At 37.3% G+C, this 19,532-nt stretch overlaps 1 protein-coding gene across 3 annotated transcripts in view; it reads left to right on the top strand.

Moving 5' to 3' along the window:
* Nucleotides 1-18,683, top strand: part of USH1C (USH1 protein network component harmonin) — a 51,428-nt gene extending 32,745 nt beyond the window's left edge. For all 3 annotated transcript variants that reach the window (XM_050898206.1, XM_050898205.1, XM_050898204.1), the window contains exons 16-21: nt 12,657-12,698; nt 13,008-13,061; nt 13,184-13,283; nt 14,683-14,792; nt 15,504-15,559; nt 17,326-18,683. In XM_050898206.1, coding sequence (XP_050754163.1) covers nt 12,657-12,698; nt 13,008-13,061; nt 13,184-13,283; nt 14,683-14,792; nt 15,504-15,559; nt 17,326-17,338 — 375 coding nt within the window. In that variant the 3' untranslated portion in view covers nt 17,339-18,683. The remainder of the gene's footprint in view (nt 1-12,656; nt 12,699-13,007; nt 13,062-13,183; nt 13,284-14,682; nt 14,793-15,503; nt 15,560-17,325) is intronic.
* Nucleotides 18,684-19,532: the final 849 nt, after the last annotated feature.

Below are 19,532 nucleotides of genomic sequence, written 5' to 3'. Positions count from 1 at the left end.
AATATTTTCTCAGCTGAGTCTACAAAATAGCAAAATGAAAGCGTATCAACTGGATTTTCTTAAATAATTCAGTTTCATCACTGATAAAAGAAATGTTAGCAACTCTAACAGCATATGGAGAATCCTTCTTCACACACACAACCTTATTTTTTTGGGTGAGCTGCTCATTATGTACAAACTCTGGAGTTTGTTAGCCCCACAATGCATCTGGTGTTGATTAACAGAAATTAGAAGGTCCAGAACCTCCTGAAGATCTGAATTTCATAGCATCCTAAACTTTTTGTTTTGATAGCTGCTTAAGCTTACTTCCCCCTCTTGTATTAATGTCTAGTTATGTTTACCCCAGACTTTAGCCCCTTTCCGTTTTTAAATGGCATGGAATTTCAGGGCCCATCTTCGATTGCTTTCCTTTTATATAATCACCTTTGCAAGGAGCAATGCTTGCTTTCTCTTCATAAGAGCTAGAGAGGCAAGAGTTGTGTTATCTGTGATTTGTCCTATGATTTTACCTTCTGAAGACTCCATGCAGCTGGGTTTTTGGGGGTTTTTTTTGTGTCATCCCCCCTGCCCCAACAGCCTAGGCTACTGTCACAGCACTCCAATTTTCTATTTTTTTTAACTCAAATCCCAAGGAGTGCTTTTAAAAAGGCTTTCAGAGAAAAAGTTTATGTATATTCTCTGTGGGAGAAGCCAGGAGCTTCCTATGCAAGAGCGGTTAGGCTGAGTGATGTTCTAGGATTTACCATGAATTTCTTCAGAGCTGTTGCAGGCAGATGAACTGTTAAGGCAGATTTCTGTTCTGTTGCACATAGTTGGCAAGTGGACGTCCTTCTGCTTCTCCTTCTGCCACATCAATGCGGCGTTTTGCCGGTGGCCTGCAGCTTCATACCACAGATCTTGATGATATAAACTTAGATGAAGTTGACAAGCCTAAACAACATGTGGCACTACCTCCACCACCACCACCCACTGTTACTCCAGCATCATCAGCTCATCTACTTCCTACATCAAATGTTCCACTTTCAAGAGGTCCAGCCCTGGCAGTAACACCAGCTTCCCAGGTGACCTCATGATCTGTTTGGATGCATGCGCCTTTACCATTCCCCTGCCTGGCCTCTCACCTGCTTTATCCACTGGATCTACCCATCTGCCATATACAATGTTACAAGAAGGAATGAGATGGTTTCATTGTTTCATAGTAGTGAATGCAGTCCAGAGGTAGTTTTTTTTGTTTGGTTTTTTTAAATTTAAGTCAAGAGGGTTTTGCTCTCTCCTCCCTATGTATGTTGTAACCCTACCACATGCAGGTATCTTGGGCAGAATGTATTTGTTAAAAAGGCAATTTGGACTTGAGTGTTTAAAGATAAAAAAAAAAAGCAATGGCAGGGAGCAGATTTAACTCATAGTTAAATTTGAGAAAAATATCTGTTGTGAAAATGACTTGTGAAAGTGTTTTAAATGTCATCAAATTACTTTGTTAGGTGAGAGGAGTGGACGAAGAAAATGAGCTTAAAATCAGAAGCTCAAACTTTTAGAACGTCAACGCTGTATAAATTACCAGTAAAATACTTTTAAATGAACAAGAGCTGGTAATCAGGTTTTGGGGGTTTTTTTTGCACACATAGGAGTTAGGGATTTCTTTGAGAAAACATTCTGATTTTCTCCTTCTTACAATCTCAGTCCAAAAGAGGATCAAATATAAGAAATCTTGTGCCAGACCTCACTTTAGGAGAGAAATGGCAGCTATTTCATCATAATTCCCTTTGCTAAGCACTGTAGTGGGATTCATGTACTTGTTTTTGTGGCAAAAGATTATGTTTCAAACAGCAGAAGAGGATCCCATATGGTCACTTCTTTCCTACACAGTTTTCTGCATGGATTGACTGACTGCATTGTTGGTTTTTGGTTGGTTTTTTTTTTTGCATGTTTACTTGGAAATACTAGGCTTTGCATTTGCATGATTCTGGTTGGGGTGGGGAAGGATATGCAAATTAAACACTTCTCAGGGGAAACTGGCAGATTATTTCCATGTGAATAATTGCCCTAATGTGAACTATGAATCTCATTTTATAAACTTAAGTAGACCTCTGATAGTGCTCGATCTATGTGGTTTATGTGTTCGAAGTGCCAAGAATATGCTAGATCCACTGAAATGGAGATGTCAGATGTTCTTATGGATAACAGTTTTCCCAAGTTATTTGCAAAATAAAAATTATTGTGAAATGACACAAGTGTACAAAATACTAGCGTTCAGAGGAGAAATACATTCTCCTAATGCTAATATTCAGATAAAAGAAGTAATATAGGAACTGCCATGCTGGATCTGTCCCCAAACTCATATGTTCCAATATATGTTTCTGGCAGTTTTTCACTCCTAGATATGTTAGAGAAAAGAGGTTAATAATTAAAGAAAAATACATCAGGTAACAACAACAAAAAAATAACGTAGTCTTCAAAAATGGTAAGTCAGTTTTCACTGAATATAGTTAGTGTATGTGAGGAAAGAACTAAGCTCTTAGTAAAGTACTAATACTGAGCCAAAGCTGCTTTGTTTATAAGTAGATAACCCAGTATTCCTCATGTGGTTTCAGAAATGGAAGAAAAATCAGAAGCTGGACAATTTATCTGTGCTGCTTTTTAAAAAGTCAGTCTAACACCACAGATAAGCAGAAGCAGTCCATTTATTTGACTTCAGTGATTAAAGATCTTGTGTTTATGCCTGCTAAAGCTGAAAATAAGACAACTGTTGTTGTCACATAAGTTTACTTTTCTAATATTACTCAAACTGGTAAATCTTCTCTATGTTGCTAAGTTTTTTTTTTTCTCCCAGATCATTTAATTTCAAATTCAGCTCGAACAAATACCTGACAAAAGGAATGAAATCCTGTCAGATACATTCTTGACAACTAACTATTAAAATATCTGGTATAAATGTTTCTCAAAATTATTATTAGCTATATACTTTATATGAACCTGGTACTAAGTCTGTTACTGTTTAGGTTGTAAGAAACACCTCCGACGTTGGCAGAGTATCTTCTGTGTCAAGCAATCCACTGGTATGTCATGTACTGTTAATAAGGACTGTAGTTTTATGAACTTCCCATGGAATGCTAATGTCAAGGAAATGTGAAGGGTTTGACTCTGAATGGCTAATTTATTTAAAATTCAGCACTTGCATTCGTGTGCGTGGATCTATTGCTGTGTTACAAGACATCTAATACCAGGTAGTGGAAGTGATTCCTAATGGTCTGAGGACTTCATATTTCAACACTTCAGTAACATACAGTCCATGTTTGTGTGATCTGGATGTCTGTATGTCATGAAGCATATACTTTGTTCTTCTGTCAAGACAGACAAAAGGAGCTAGGACCAAACTATATTTTAAACTTAATGGGTGCTAAGAAGCAAGCTTTCTTCTCAGAAGAACCAACATTTGTTTGATAACTCTTTGCACTGATTTTGATTCAGGATGGCTGGATGTCAGGTTTCCCCATTCTGAGGCACTCTAGAAAAGTCTGTCTCCAAATTGTGCAACTCCAGGAGAAATCATCCGGTTCCAGTGCAACTTTAACAAGTTGATATCTGTGAACCTGCCGATCTTCTAAGATCAGAATAGCTTAATGATACGATGTATTTTGCGGTGTGGAACAACATTAGTTGAGGGATATCCACAGGGACTTTCAAAGATCTGGTTCCAAAACTTTTTTCTTAGATTATTTTAAAAAGGGAAAAAAAACCCCAAACAAACAAAAACCCACCCCCAAAATTCCCCTATTTAAAAAAAAAAAAAAAAGAAAAAAGAAAAAAGTGGCTTAACCAATTTGCTGGAAGCAATTCAAATAACTTCAGAGGATACAGCTTGTACTATATGAATGATATCTGGAATACATCACATTTCCTATGAGAAACATTGACAAGAGTGTGCTGAGAGTTACTGGGGTTAAGTCAGAAACTAAACCCACAGGGCTTAGTTTTGAACTCTTGAATAAAACTATGCTTGACGTCAGTGGGAGTTTTGACTAAGAAGTGTACAATTGGGTTAGTACGTGCTGGATGATTAGGTCTCAGTTGCCTCTGGGTATCTGTACTTTGTGGAGTCAAGGGTAGGTAATTAGCATAACTAACCCTTGCTCTTAAGTCAAGATAAGTTAACTTGAAATTCTTTATGGAAAGCTGATTGCTGCAGTCCTGGTGAATTTCACCTTAAAAGATCTATTTAGCCATAGATTAGTTAAAATCTCATTTCAGATTCGCTATGTTCTTACACTCAACTTTAGCATTTTTTTTTCCTGTAGTTTCTCATTCAATTCACTGCTTTTATGGGATAAATGCCAAAAGCAGGGATGAGATTTTTCTATAATCTTGCTGGTGAAGTCAGAGTTTAGGGGAAAAACCTACTATTCGGATGCAAGAGAAATTATGTTTTGGTTTGTTGACTTTAAGTCTTAGATAAAATAATTCTGTAAGCCTTTTGTTGTATTAGTGTCATTAAATTCAGTACCATAAACTATTTGAATTGAGGCATCTTGGTGAAATGATGGATTTGCACAAATTACGTTGTGAATTGTAATTTTCTTAAATTAACCCCATAGCAACTTGCTCCAAGTCCACCTACCCAACGACATCCAGGGGTACGAATAGTCTCTAAACCAGTCATGCTGCATCCTGACCCAAACTTTATGGTCAGGCCAACAATCAAATCAGAGGCCCTGGTAAGCCTTTTAATGTTCTTTTTCCGGGTGCTACAGTACTGTGGGATTTGTTGTTGACTTGTCCTCAAAGAATCAGTGCTTGTCTCCTTTTCTGCTAACTAAAATTAATGTAGATTGTCAAGTGATTGCTAGTGGTAAGTACAAAAGGGTATTTTTCAATTTTTTTCCCATGGTCTAAAAGTCACTTTTAGTGACAATTTTTGTACTGGGGTGCATAATTCCAGAGCAGTGTAGAGCCTTAGATTCTGTAGATCTTATTTTTCAGTTATTCACATGCAGGTTTTTATTTTTATAAATTCTGGATTCATTTGTCAGAAATGAAATAGTAAAAATTAATGACATTGTATTTTTCCTTTGTAAATAGTCATGAACATACTTGAAATGTAGATATATACCTCATCATTTCATTTCCAGGGAAAAAAAGGTGTGCTGTTATATCTTAGACTACAATATACTGGTCATGCAGTGTTAGTGCGAAGTTGACTCACAGTCAGATTCTTTTTCTTATTTCTTTTCCGTTTCTGTTTCAAATGTAAATGAAGAAAAAACTCTTCAGCTAAATATTTTAGGACCAACCATGTAGCATCTTTGGGAATTGTGGTATATGAGGGAAAGTGAGCCAAGACTTACTGAAAAAAAAAGAGAAATACTGCTCTGACAGGTGATAACTCCGAAGTGACAGCCCTTAAAGTTCATCTAAAATAGCTGGTGGACCAATTAGTAGTATTTATTCTGAAGGGTCATCATGACTTATGCTGTTAGAATTAGAGTTGTGTGTCTGTTATATGCATGTGTATGGACATGCATGTATGTATACATTTATATGAGCAAGGCAGTGTATTGCAACATGTGAGCTAAGTGATGGAAAAAAATCACATTTGCATTTCATTTATTTAATTACAAGCTTATGCAATATCTGACAATAAATGATGTGCACAATATTCCTAGCTGTCTTTCATTAGTGATGAATTTTTTTGTCATTTTCTGCTTTAATAATTTAGATACGCTTATTCCTTTATTTTCCCGGTTACAGTTTGAACAAATATAAGTGATACTTAGTAACTACTTTTCCCACAGACATAGTTGTCTTGAAACTTCTATATTATAAATGGATTGAAATGATAAATGAAAGCAGTTTTTATAAGTTGCTCAAGAGAAGGTAGGTACATGAGCTAAAAATAAATTCAAATCCTTCCAGTGTAGATATTTCCTTCAGTTGTATGCATTGGAGCTTTCATTTTGATTGTGTTCAGTAATTCAGCATCTCTAAGCAATATGAAATTCCTTAGGGGAGGAATGAGCAGAGTAAAATTATAATCTACAGTTAATATAATCTAGCTCTTGAAAATAAATACCTGGTGTGCAAATATAAACTAGTTTGCAAAATTCATAATACCCTTATGTGTGATCAGACAGTCTTGGTACAAATTGAAAATGCTGCTTGCTTGTTTTTTTGTTACTGACTGCTTACAATTAGTTTGAGAACTTGGCAATAAAATCCACCACCATAGGGAAATTTCTTATGATTTGTTATGCATGCATGCACATTTTCCAAATCACAAGTCTGCTAAATGTTTCCCAAACTGCCTTATATTAGTTGAAAGATCACAATTTCAGTGGGAGCAATATTCTGCTGGGACTTTGGGAGAAACATCAGTCCATAAATTGGTTTTGTAGACCTGTTACCTCTTATTTCTATTTATGACAATGCAGTAAAGAGTATTCGTCCTCGCTGCAATGAAGTCACAGTAGTATGTGGAGTAAGACTTGCATGGATACCGAAGTAAAGAGGGAGGCTATTTCTAGCAGTTAAAAAATGAAAAGACCATTGTATGACAAAACAGACAAGGAGGTACCTGCCTGTCTCCAGAAATGTGTAAGAATTATAATTTGATTTCATGCGGAAGGAATGCTTTTTTGTTTGTTTGTTTGCGGGAGGGTCCTTTATTTAAGTCAATTGTTCAGATACAGGACCAGTTCAGCTTCTCTTAGTGAAGGGAAGTATCACCAAAGGCAAAGTGTCTTTTGCTACTCTATTTCTTGTCTTGCTAGATTTCACACACCTTATAGAACTCCAGTCTTTGTCTTAATATGATGTAATGCACATAATTTCTTCTACCTTGTTTTTGTCTGAATTTAGCTGTCCTGAGTACCAAACTCTAGAAAGTGATCTTGATAGATTTACTTGATTCAAACAGTTAATCAAGCGAGCCTATACTCCAGCAATTCACTACTAAAGATGATGAAAAGCATGAACGTTAAGAATAAAATAAACATGCAAGAATGGGTAAAACATTCCTGTTATCTGGAAAGTAGTTGGGCCAGATAGGAACAGTGAAGTCTCTGTTGTGACTTAAGTCTTCATATTAACTGAATTCAGGTCAGAATTCCTAGGTCTTTTAACCGTTCCTGAAAATGAAATTGTTCTCACTTATAAATAGGGAAACGATGGGTGAGTATTAAACCTTGACTGTGGCCTTGAATGCTGAGGGCTGCTCTGGGTCAAAATCAGTGTGAACTGTTTGTCTGTGCTGTACTAGGGTGCATTGGAATACACTCATGGCAAAGCTAATTATATTTTGGCTCAGAGAACAGGAGAGGATTGTTATGATTTAGTGGTGGGGTTTTCAGAGAAGCAAAACCAACAGAACATTAGTCTCTGCTCTCCCAGCTATCACGAACATCCTGTTGTGTGAGTTAGAAGGCTTTGATGCACTTGCTGCTACTAAAGATTTTTCCTCCCTCCCTCCTTTGTGGTTGGATGCAGCATTTCTGAAAGGAAGAAAGAATATTTAAGCTTTTCTCTAATTTGCAAGATTTGAAGCCTGATTCTGCAGAACTCCAGTCAAAGGACCTGAGACAGGTGCTTAGATAGTGTGTGGTAAGACATGCGATGATTGGAATTCAGTTATTATTGGCCATAGCTATACCAAAACCATCTGTGTTGAAAAGGAATTTTTTTTTTTCTAAGTGGCTAGAGAGAGCCTCAAGAGTTTTGTGGAAAATCTTGCCAGACTTGCCCAAAAGTCCTTCAAGACAAAAACTCAGTCCTTGTATTAATTAAATGCAGAGCACAAATCTTTCATTAACTCAGGAATAGATATATTTTTCCAAGTAATGGTGTGACTATAGGACACTGATAGAATCAGTAGTGAAACTGATATATAATAATTTGTTTTAAAGTAAATTGAGTTCAGAAATGTAAATACCATAGTTTAGTCTGTAGAAAGTTGTTCTTGTTTCAGAAGACTCAAATACTTTACCTGATTTGATGCAGGGTTTTGAGTGGAGGCTGGAGAGTTGTGAGGACTGTTTTGTATATTTTTTTTTTAGCCCATTTTATTTTTGAAAATTTTTGTAACATAATAAGAGGTTCTATATTTTAAGTGATTCCAAACTACAGTGTACGATTTTGTTCATGCACTGGAAGTGAAAGAAAAACAGAATCAATGTGGGATTAAAATAATTGAAACCCAACACAATAAAATAAAACCCAGCAGTTATTAATCAATATTATGAAATTACTTGTAGATATCCAAATTGAAATAAGTCAATTAAAGAAAAATTCCTCCTGAATTTAAGTAGAATGAACCTGTACTAGTAATTGGTATTTAAGTAATTGCTTCTTTCAGGATGAGCCCAAATACACATATCTTTTCTTTCAGCTTATCAACTTCGTGAGGAATTTAATAATGGAATTCACCTTTCAGTATAGGAAATCCCTGGTAGGAGAGCAAATCTTAAATGTATAACATATATTTGTCATGACTTTTCGATATTTTGGAAATTACTTATCTAGCATTTTGTCCATGGTTTTTTTCAATTATTTTTTCAAAACTCATGGAGAAGAGACCCCGGCACTGTTCTGTAGAAATTAGGGATAAAAGGAGTCATGGAAAATATTTTTAAGAAATCTTGTGGTATGGAAATGTGCATTATTTATGTAGTTTCTCTAGAATTCTTTCTTCTGTGCTCTGTACTATTTCACTGTGTGTGTTCTCTCATTTTGAAATGCTATAGGGAACAAGCACTAACAAGTGCAAGTGCAGTTCAGTCCCTACAAGAACAAAAAAAGCAATGAGATTATTTGTGAGTAGGTGATACTTATTTACAGCAAAAAGTTAATATCTGGTTTGGCAATTTTCTTTCTTTTGCAGCCACAAGAGATGTTTAAAAGGATGGTGGTTTACAATTCATCATTTAGATCTAACAAAAAACAAGTAAAATAACATTTTCCATGTTTTGTGTGGTACTTCTTGTTTTGACTGATCATAGATTTAAAACTTTCCTTTCTAATCCTGTTGCTCAGTTTCTAAAACAGAGGATGCAAGACAGCCCTAGTGCATGAAAACTGCTAGTCTTTGTAAACTTTCAATGTGTGCCTGCGGCTCCTGCTAGTCTATAGACAGATGAAGAATGAGAGGATAGTAAATCCTTCAGGTTGAACCATCTGTAACTACTTATATGGTTAGTGCAATCTTTAAGATAGTTGAACACTGATAACTGATCTGATACTGGCAAATTATTTTTTTTATATTCCTAAGGTTTTCTTGTTTCTTTTAGTCTCCAGTTGCAATGCTTTCAGTAATAAAATATTTTCTTAGTTTAATAAATAGAGGTATTATCATAACATAGCTATTGGTAGGAAATCAGAGAAACTGGTAGTGGAAAGCACTTATTCATATAGCCTTTCTGTATTGTGTAGGATTTTTCTGCTGTATTACTACTTTTATTGCTTTCCTCTGTCATAGTGATGAAGTTTTCATCTCTTCCTCTTTGGTTGACTGGTGGTTCAATAGATAGTCCCTTGAAGAAGTGAACTTCATGCTTAACTTCTCTGCTGCTGTTAAATGTGCCAGTTTCTGCGTGAAACACCTTTATTAGTGCAAGCTAAGTTAGATGCATTGCCGTGTTATATGAAAATGTTGGCGCACAGTTGTGAACTTACAGTATGAACTTTTGAGTGGTAAACCGTTAAGATTAATAATGATTTTTTCTTCTTTTGATCAGTTTCAATCTAGATCTAGAAGGGAAAACTGGATTTGACTGAGATAAATCAAACTTTGAGATTGTTCAGTTGCTATTGAATGTTAGTGTATTCTCTCTCTCTATATATATAAACAGTTGTGTTCTCAGCAAATGCATTTTTTGGAAAATTTTGTTATATCTGGTCACAGGTTTCTCTTTCAATTCTTTTTTGTTTATTTCAGTCAGGTCTCAATTGCTGTTGACTATTGATGCTAGAAACTTCAGTGAGCAGTACCATTGGCTTAGGTGCTTGTGTTTTGGTTTTGGCTTTTTTTTTCTTTAAGTAGTAACTTTACCTTTCATCTAGAAGCCCAGACAGATAGTTGTTTCAGTGCAATCACACATTTTAATGTTCCAGATTCTACTTATGTTCAGTCCTATGAATGTTATTGTAAGTCAAGAGAGGATTAGAATGGTCTTAACTCTTTCGTCTGAGATGTCCCGAGTAGTGGGAGGGTAGGCTTAGCACCGTGGTTTCCACTCAGTGTTGCTTGGTTCATTAGTCCCTGCTTGGATATGGAGTGCACTCTCTGCTCTCCGAATTTGTGATGCCCATTTCTGGGAAGATTTGTTACAGTTCAGTGGATGTCTTCATTCTATCATAGCTGTATCTCTACATTATTGGATCCAGATCATATCACTTCTTTGCTTGCAGGTTTTTTGTTGTGGGGTTTAGGGTTTCTTTTCCTGTTTAAAAATTATTTTCCCAGGAAAACTTTCTTCAAGGGCAACATCTGTTTTTCATGAGGGCGACCTGGGACAAAGAGAGTTCAATGACTTCCTTCAGATTACATAATGAATTAGTGACTTGGCTGAGATTGGAGTTCCTTCCTCTAAGTTGCTTGCTCCAAGACCATAGATGTCTACTTCAGCCATGATTCCGAAGGTCAATACAAATTCAGCTATTCAAACTATTAGTTGTTTAGGTAGCTATCATTGCAAAATGTTTCTCTTACAGTTTTAGTAAAACTATTCATAATATTAATACACTTTGTAAATGAATGAATGATTGTTTTTTTCCCCCAGGATGAAATTCTACCCTCGCTGAAGTCTGTGATCAAATTCCCATTTATTTAGTTCCTCAAAGTTAGCAGTTAACAAATGTAATGCAACCCATACTAATTTAAATGCTAAATAAGGTGTCTCATGTTCCTATTCCCAAAAGATGCTTTTAATACGTATTGCCTATGAAAAAAAACCCACTTGTGGCAGTAAGCAGAAGTCCTGCAGTTGTGCCCTGAAGATTTAGCTCTCTGGAGCCTGGGGAGACAAAGTTATGTTTCAACCCCTGCAAATGTCTCTGTCTCAGAAGGAACACAGAACGAGGACATGATTTGCTTAAGTTGGTCTTCTGATCTCAGGGAAAAGGTGAAGAGAGAGGCAGCCTGCAGGAAAGCCAGGGTTCACGCTATACAATTCAGTGCGCCTGTGTGTAATGACTGCCAGTCCACACAAGAGTCATCAGCACCACTGTTGCATGGTCTGTGTAAGTGTGGTTAGACGAATGGGCAGCACTGTTGTACATTTGAGGGTCTGCTAATGCAGAGCTGTGTAGTAGTGCTCACTGACTTTGTCGGAGGCAGTGGTGGTAAGGATGAGATCTGACCCCAGAGGATCATTCATAGTCATATCAAAATTAGGCAACTGAGAGAGATGATAAAGATGATCACAGGAGGAGGCATTAGTGTTTTCTGCTGCAACTTTGTCATTTAACAGCCAGCCCTGAAAGAGCAGAGGAACCTTAAGCTGTGCATTTGATTTACAAGTGGAAAAAGGCTTAGCTGAATCTGAGAGTGGAATAGACTTTGTCGTCAGATGGATCCAGTAGAAAAGAGGGCAATAGTGAATATATCAAGCTTGATCACGCACTGAACCGCTGGTCTGCATCAGATATTGGCTTGCCTGCTGTGTCAGCAAAGAGTTGAGGGGTTCTGCGTTGTTCCCATATCCCCAGGTTATTGCAGCTTGAAGTCACAAGAGTGATACAGCATTTAGGTGCCTTGATAAAGATTTCTGTTAAGTCCCGAAGTCCTTACTTTAACATGCAGGATAAGTGCAGAGTTTTTATAAATCTCCAGCATCACCCATACAGTCTCACCTGGTAACTACTAGTCCTCCTCAAGAAGCCACCACCCAAACACCATTGATTCCTGATTGCTGACTCAGGAACTCTCATCTTTGCAGAAAAGGCAACTCCCGCTTTTTCCCTGCAGTGTTGGTCTGACAAGGGTAACGCACTAGATTTTGAAAGTTTAAGAAGGTATGGGTCCTCTCAAAGCTTAAATCTTGCCTTACTTAACTGCAATATTATCTTCCCCGTTTCAGGCACTCCCTGCCAAAACTTTTAAGTCCTTCACAGAACCATATGAAAACAAAATTGGTTATTGTCCTGCGTTTGCTTGTGGTAGGGAGCCAACTCCCTGAAACTCCATGGAAAGGAGGAGAGAAGGGGGCTGGAAGAGGGTCCTACAACCCAGACACCATGGACTAGTGTTGCTGACAGGCAAATTGGAACCTGTCACTTCTGCCTGTGTTAGTGCCCAACATGGTGATAGTCCCACGAAACGTTGCTCAGAAGAGTGTGGCAGAACATACCTGCCTATGATGCTTTCAAGATTTGTTTCTGTTCTGTCAGGTGTAGAGAGGAACTGCAGAGCTGACAGAGTGGTAAACTATTCCTCAGAACTGCTCCATAGTATGACCAGCTCAAACTGCTGATCTGTCATAAGGTTTTGAAATGTCTTCTGACTGTCAGGACGGACTATTTGCTGCCTTTCTGTGCTTTTCTCCATTTACTGTCTTCTTTCATAGCTTATGGAATTATATGTTCTCTCACTAATAAATAAAATGGAGTTTGTGTGTTAAGTGCGTGCATGAGCCTGATGTTTTTACAATTAAGTATTGTTCTATTCTCAGGGCTTCCAGAAATATTTGGAAGATTTTGATCCATATTCAATGGTAAGGAAAGAATTCAAATATGTCTCACCGTTTAATATGAAATACACTGGAAAAAACACGTCCTTGATTTTGAGGGCTGGAAGGGGGTAAGATTCTTGCTTGTTGGTTTGCTGGGGCTTGTGTATTTGTCTTTTCTAGTCATGTTGAAAAGGAGCTTTCTTACAGGAAAAGATGATCTGGTGGTCTGATCTTCCTCTAACAGTATTCTGGAGGAGGGAAAGGTCCCTTTTCTCCCATAAACTACATAGGTCAGCCTAATTGTTTTGTGTTTCCAAGGTGGAAATGACTAATCATTATATGTTTTCATAGTTTACCCCAGAGCAGATTATGGGAAAAGATGTACGGCTATTACGAATTAAAAAGGTAAATACTATATTTAGTAAGCATTTCATGTACAGTCCCATTTACTGGGAAGAAGAAAGATTAAGCTCCTGTTGATGGCAAAAATTAACAGCCTTTTCTGGACTAAAACTCTTTTTCAATAGGAAGGCTCATTAGACCTTGCAGTCGAGGGAGGAATTGATTCTCCAATTGGAAAGATAGTCGTGTCTGCCATCTATGAGGGTGGTGCTGCAGACAAACATGGTGAGTAACAATGAGGAATTTGAATGCTGCTGCAAAGTGGCTCCTTAACGCTGGCTGAGAGTTGTTGGCTGACTTCATAGCTGTGCCTAGTACTGAGAGGCACACTTAGATTGTCCAAGTCAGCCAAGTTCTGTCTCAGCTCTAAGGGCAGCTCAGAGAGAGGCTCATGGTTTGAAGGGTGCCGCTTAAATTAATAATTATGTAAAATTTATAAATAGTGTTTAAGAAGAAATGGTCACTGCTGCTGTATTTTTATCATTACAGAATTTTCAGTAACGTGGCCTGAAAATGTAGAGCTGTTCTCTTAATAAGAACTCCCCTTTTTCCAGTCTGATAAAAAAAAAAAAAACCAGACCCCAACACCTGATTCTCTGGTGTATTCTGTTAATTAAGGAAAGCAGAATATGGTCTCCATTATTTCACAATTTCCAAGCAATGACATTTTTAGTACTTCCATGTGCAAAGCAATTACCTGACCACGGCTACACTACAGTGCTTATTTTTGTTCTTAATGCTACTTTCAATAGTAATTTGTTTTGTAAAACACCTGGCTTTACTCCCGAAATCCCACTAAAGGCCAGAGCCTTCTGGCTAACAGCTTATCTCTCTGGAAGGCACAAGAACGTGCATACCAACACATCCAGGCTTTGCTCCTGGGGGCCAGCATCTCTCATCCTTTCCCTGAGAACTCTGGCAGTGACCAGGTAGACTGACCGGACAATACCTCCTTGCGTTGTCTTTGCTGACCTTGTCCCAGCCTGCACCTGAGTTCAAGTCACTCTTGCTGTGAAAACATCTCAGCCACTTGATCTCTCAAGTACTCTGTTTCTCTTTGACTCCTCACTGTTGTGAGGGTCTCTTATAGCTGAGGCTGTCCCCTTACCATCTGTGTTTTCCCCTCTTCAAATCCAGTCCCAGTTAGCTGATTGTGCTTCATTCCAGATTAGCAAGTCAAAATCAGTTCTAAGGACTAAACATTACACATGCTCTTGCAAAGGAATGACAGTCCTGCAAACCCTTGACAAATGCCACTTATACCTTCAGGTCTTTAAGTAATGCTGCCATTTTCATAGTAGTAACAGCCTACAATCAACCTCAGTGGGTAATCCATCTATACAGCTTACAAAGACAAGCAAACTGCTACTATGGAAAGTCTTATTGAACTAGTTTCTTACTGGTCATGATCAATAAGAGATTAGGGTGGCTTTTGCATGCCTAAAAATTCCTTTTGCTTTTGCTTGTAGCAAACTTTCTTGTCTATGTCAATTTTTAGTGTAAGCCTTCACATCTAGTGAAGATACTTTTCATTATACTCGGTACTGCGTAAATATGGGACAGAAAAGACTCACAGAATTTTTTTTGCTCACACGTATGTACACCATATTGGTCTTGTCACCAGGAGGCATAGTGAAAGGGGATGAAATACTAGCTGTAAATGGCAAGATATTAATTGACAGCAGGCTGGCAGAAGCACAGGCAACTCTAGCAAAAGCTTGGAACATGGGTGGGGTAAGTAACCTCGAATACTTCTTCATTCTTCCTATAACACTCATATGAGGTATACTTTTCTTTCATGACATTGTCACATCAACACAAATAAGGATGCAAACATCAAAAGTAACAGGTATGCCATGTACTACTAGAGTCAGCTGAAATCTGCAGAAGATATTGGTATATAGCATCTCTGAAAATCATGCATGTAACTTACTGTGAAAGTTCATGGCACTTAGCCACATGTAAGGTTGGTGTTTAAACACATCACATTCTGAGTGTTTATAGTACATTCATCTGTAGAATCTCTCTTTAATATTGAAAATTACTTGCAAGCTGATTGGACTTTTATGGTAATAGCTTATCTTATCTTTGATTTCTTAATGTACAAGTAACACTGCACTTCAGCTACAATGAGTGTTTTCTCAGCAAGAACTGTATTAATTGCTAAGAAGACCAAATACAGTATGATTCTTAGAATAATTATTTTTAAAAGCTTGCTGCAGGACCAGTAGATTTTTCTTTAATTTTGGGATACAAATCAAACAGCTCAATCTTGAAATGGTCTTCCTATAGAAGTCTTTAATAGAGATCTTCCTGCTGCTCCCTGTGGTTTTCCAGGAATAGATTGCCTTCCTGATTCTCTATCTAATATTCCATGGTGGTCCACTAACCATCTCTAAAAGCAGTATTTAGCAGCACATGTTTGCCTGTGCATTTCTTTTTCAGGATTGGATTGACTTAGTCATTGCGGCATCACCTCCAAAGGAATACAATGATGAAATGTAAGTGCATAAGCTTTCTTTCTCTGGGGATTAAAAGGCTAGTAACAACAGTCTCTACAGTTTGCTTTTTTTATCAGACATATTTCAAGTATTTACTTCTTGTGGACTACATAACCTTCTGCATCACATGATTACTAATTTGATAGTTATAAGTAGCTATCACGCATTACAGCAGTGGTTCCCAGACTTTTCAAAATGGTGATTCTCAGAACTGGTTTTACGTGACTACACACTCATACTTTCAGTTTAAAGTTTGAGGATTTTGGGGAGTTTTGTTTTTTTTTTTAGAAATTACTTCAGTCTGGATCATTTACTGTGGTCCCATGGATCATAATTTGGAGAAACAAATGCCCATAAGCATTCTTCATGACAAGCAGACATTTAATTCTGTTTTGTGGTTTTTTAAATTAGATTGCAGTTAGTATCCTTGTCTAAGCCAACCTAAATGTAAAATTTTCAAAAAAGCTAAGTGATTTGGGTGTCTTGGCAATTTGTGATGTTCACAGAGTTCTTTTTTTAAAGATAATCAGTATAGGTGTGAAACAGAAGAATCCATGGCTTAAAGTGTGATAGAAGTGTCAAGTTGATACAACTTGCTTTACTTTGGACACAGTTTCAAAAGCAAGACCAATGTTTTCTAGCTTGACTGAAGGAAAAGATTTGAAGATATCCTCACTATCAAGTAAAATGGCAGAGGAAAGTTTCGTAGTCACTGTTAACCCGGACTCTTGTTCTATGTAGGATACTAGAGTATTAGTTGCTGTAAATCAGTATAGTTTTACTGGCTAACACCAACTGAAGATTGCTGTAAAATTGTGTTTAATACCTGTGCATAAACTAACAAGCAAGGAAATAACTGTCACTGTTATTTTTGTTTTCATATCCTGTATATTTAGCCCTACTATTCCCTCATCAACAGTCAGTCCCAACACACACAGAAAGGTTTTTGAAGGCAGTGCACCCGTGTACAGACAAGGGTATCTCCTGCAGCTGTAGCCACTGCAGTGTTCCCTCATGGTGAATAGCCAGACTTGGGTTAACATGACTGTCCATTGTGAGGCTGGGTTATTTTTTCAGCATGTGCCTGCCTGTGCATTGCATGCCACGCTTGCTTTTGTTCCTGGCATGCTGGAGTGTTCTTTGGGCTTTTGCCATGCCTGTCCTTTTAAAATATAAGTATTTAGTTTCTACTTCATAATGTCCCTTAGAGGTCCTCTGCAGAATTGGTTTATCATCTGCCAGACTATAAAATAAATAGATCCTGCCTAAACAAGTAGGATTAATCTTATTTTTTTTTCCTGATCTGTGGACCACTGCTGTGGCTTTGTGAATTCATAAGTATATAAGTAACTACAGATTACTTCCTTGTTAAGGCTTGTCCAAAGAACAAGTTTCCATTTGTATTATATGACAGTGTGCCTGTAAACAAGTATTCATGACTGGTTTTCACTGAAGTTTGCCTGTGTTAATTTGTCACTATACAATGGGTTTGTCCTGAAATTATACTTGTGTCACAAACTCAGTTTACTGTGTATGGTTTCTCTATGCTGTAATTACTGTAAGTACAGTCATAGATGTCTAGAAGAACCAAGGTAAGATTTCTTGTTGCATGTGGGTATTTGTGGTCTTCTCAATTATTACTTACAATATAAATCAAAGTGACTCAACTGAGATCCAGTTATATAAAATTGTGCTTACTAGAAAGACTAAATTGCACTACAGCTAACAGCATCTGTTTCACTATCTCTCTTTTTTTTTTCCTGCAGGACATTTTTTTAAAGAAGGCTACACTGGAGAAATGAAGTCTTTCCCCTGCAGAAACCTGCTGCTCTGTAAATTAGTAGGAAATCAATAACCACATGAAATGCATCTTTATTTGAAAGAAATGTGAGCAGACCTGTAAATTGAACTAGAGACTTAAGATTCTTCAGGTAATTTGAGTAATTTCAAATCATTCTATAGACATACAGCAAGAAATTTTTTGGAAGATCATTGAGAAGGACTGCCAGTGAGCATAGTTCAGTCTGTGAGAACTCAATCTATTTTTTGCTATTTTGGGGGGGCCAAATTTTGAAAATTATCTTCCCATTTTCCTGGAAATAGACACCAAAATGACAAACTAAGATAGAACACAGATGTCTGTTCCCACATGCAACGCTTGTGATTACACGTTCACAGGCCAGTTTGGGTGCGAAAAGGATTATATTTTTACTCTGTACGTAGTGATTTTCCCTGGGTAAATGGGAATGTATGTAGGTAACTTCTGTTCTCACTCGTATTCTTGTAGCTCTCTTAATGTCCATTTCTGTTGCTCAGTTGTGAGTTGTTTTGAGTATAAAAACCTTGCTGGTTGAAGAATCAGTAATACCAGGAATGCTAGCATTATAAGGAATAATTTTGGTGATGCTTATACAGTATAAAGAATCTTCTCTACCAGCAAAGTAAATAGCTAGCAAGTAGTCCAGATAAAATCATTATGTGTAGTCACAGTTATACTACTAAGTATTTGTACTGGTGACAAAAATTACTCCCTCATATAGTCATGGGTGGAAAATTTGGGTGTGATTCACAGTCTGCAGTTATGTACTTTGTTCTCAGTGAGGCTATATACATGACTAAACTGTAGAAAGTCACTAAAGTGTAACATTTCACTCTTGGTGACTGTATGTCTTCTGTTTGACTAAATTCCTCAAGACCATACAATCTATACTAACCCAGCTTTAAATAAGTATTATTACAGTTATAGACTTAGTAATTTCTTTATATTATCAAGATACGTCCTTAGAAATGTCATTGTCTTCCTTCCTTCCTTGTATCTGCCAGTTTGTATTCTGGTTTTCATATTGTGTTTAGATTTTTCTTACCTGGACTAATGAGAGCTAGTTTATAGTTCTTTGGCATATCAAATTCCCACTGAAGTCTTGCCTTTTCAAGGTTTGGAAACCCTCCTTTCTGTAACACAGAAAAATAAGAATTACGTTTGTGAGACCTCTGTACTTATACGGAGATGATTAATTATGTTGACTTTCTTCATTTGCAGTATTGTTCCAGTATGCCAATTAATGTGTCTGACAGGGTACACATGTTAGAATGTTTAAAATTTTAACTCTTACAACTAATCCAGAAATAAAATTGCATTTGCCAAATGGAAGAAGTCTTGTTTCCTCTTTGTCTCTGGGTTTGCATATCACAGTAATAGTTAATCTGTTAGAGTACACAGATTTCTGAGTTGATCTTTCATAACAGAGCCATTTGCAACAGAATGTCACCCTTGTGGAATTCAAAAGAAAATTCACTCTGCACAGTAAGGAATTGTCACTCGGCTGAGCTGCAGTAATCTCTTACTGAGTTTTTATGGGCAAATCTGGTCATTTGATAGTTGGCAAGCTACTGAGTGCAGCTGCTCCAGTTTATTTTGTTTGCTAGGTCTTTGGGTACATCTACCCAGAGCTGTAGACTTCCTAACCAACAGACTAATCTAAATGCATCAAGATTAGCACCAGAGGGAAAATTGCAGCAGGATGTACTCCTCCTGCTGCTCTGGTTCCCACTTGCCTACATACTGCAACCATCTGGACTGTATGACAATGCAGATAGATGAGTGATGCTATCAAATGTTCTCTTAAGGGATGCTCTGATGCTATGTACCAGCAAATAGAGAGCCACAGTAATGCACCAGTAATGAACTTCAGACTGCAATCAGTGCTTAATGGTGCTAATTACTGTCTCAGCACACTAAGAAACGTAACACAGAAAACTTAAAGGTTAGATATTAGAAATATTTTTACTGGTGTTATTTTTTCAGAGACAAAAGGAGCACAGAAGACTGAGCTGGGAAGTCTGTGGGGGTACCAACAGTTGCTTCTTAGCAAGTCACAAAACTATCTTTCTTCTCCCCATCTACCCTGTTAACTTTATTTGCTTGAATACAGCTTGAAATGCATGAGAGGCAGTTGAGGAAATAGTTACTGCT

Source organism: Gymnogyps californianus, chromosome 5 (genome assembly GCF_018139145.2).
Source record: "Gymnogyps californianus isolate 813 chromosome 5, ASM1813914v2, whole genome shotgun sequence".
Lineage (NCBI taxonomy): Eukaryota > Metazoa > Chordata > Aves > Accipitriformes > Cathartidae > Gymnogyps > Gymnogyps californianus.
Note: the sequence above shows the minus strand (reverse complement) of the source record. Positions and strands in the feature narration are given on the sequence as shown.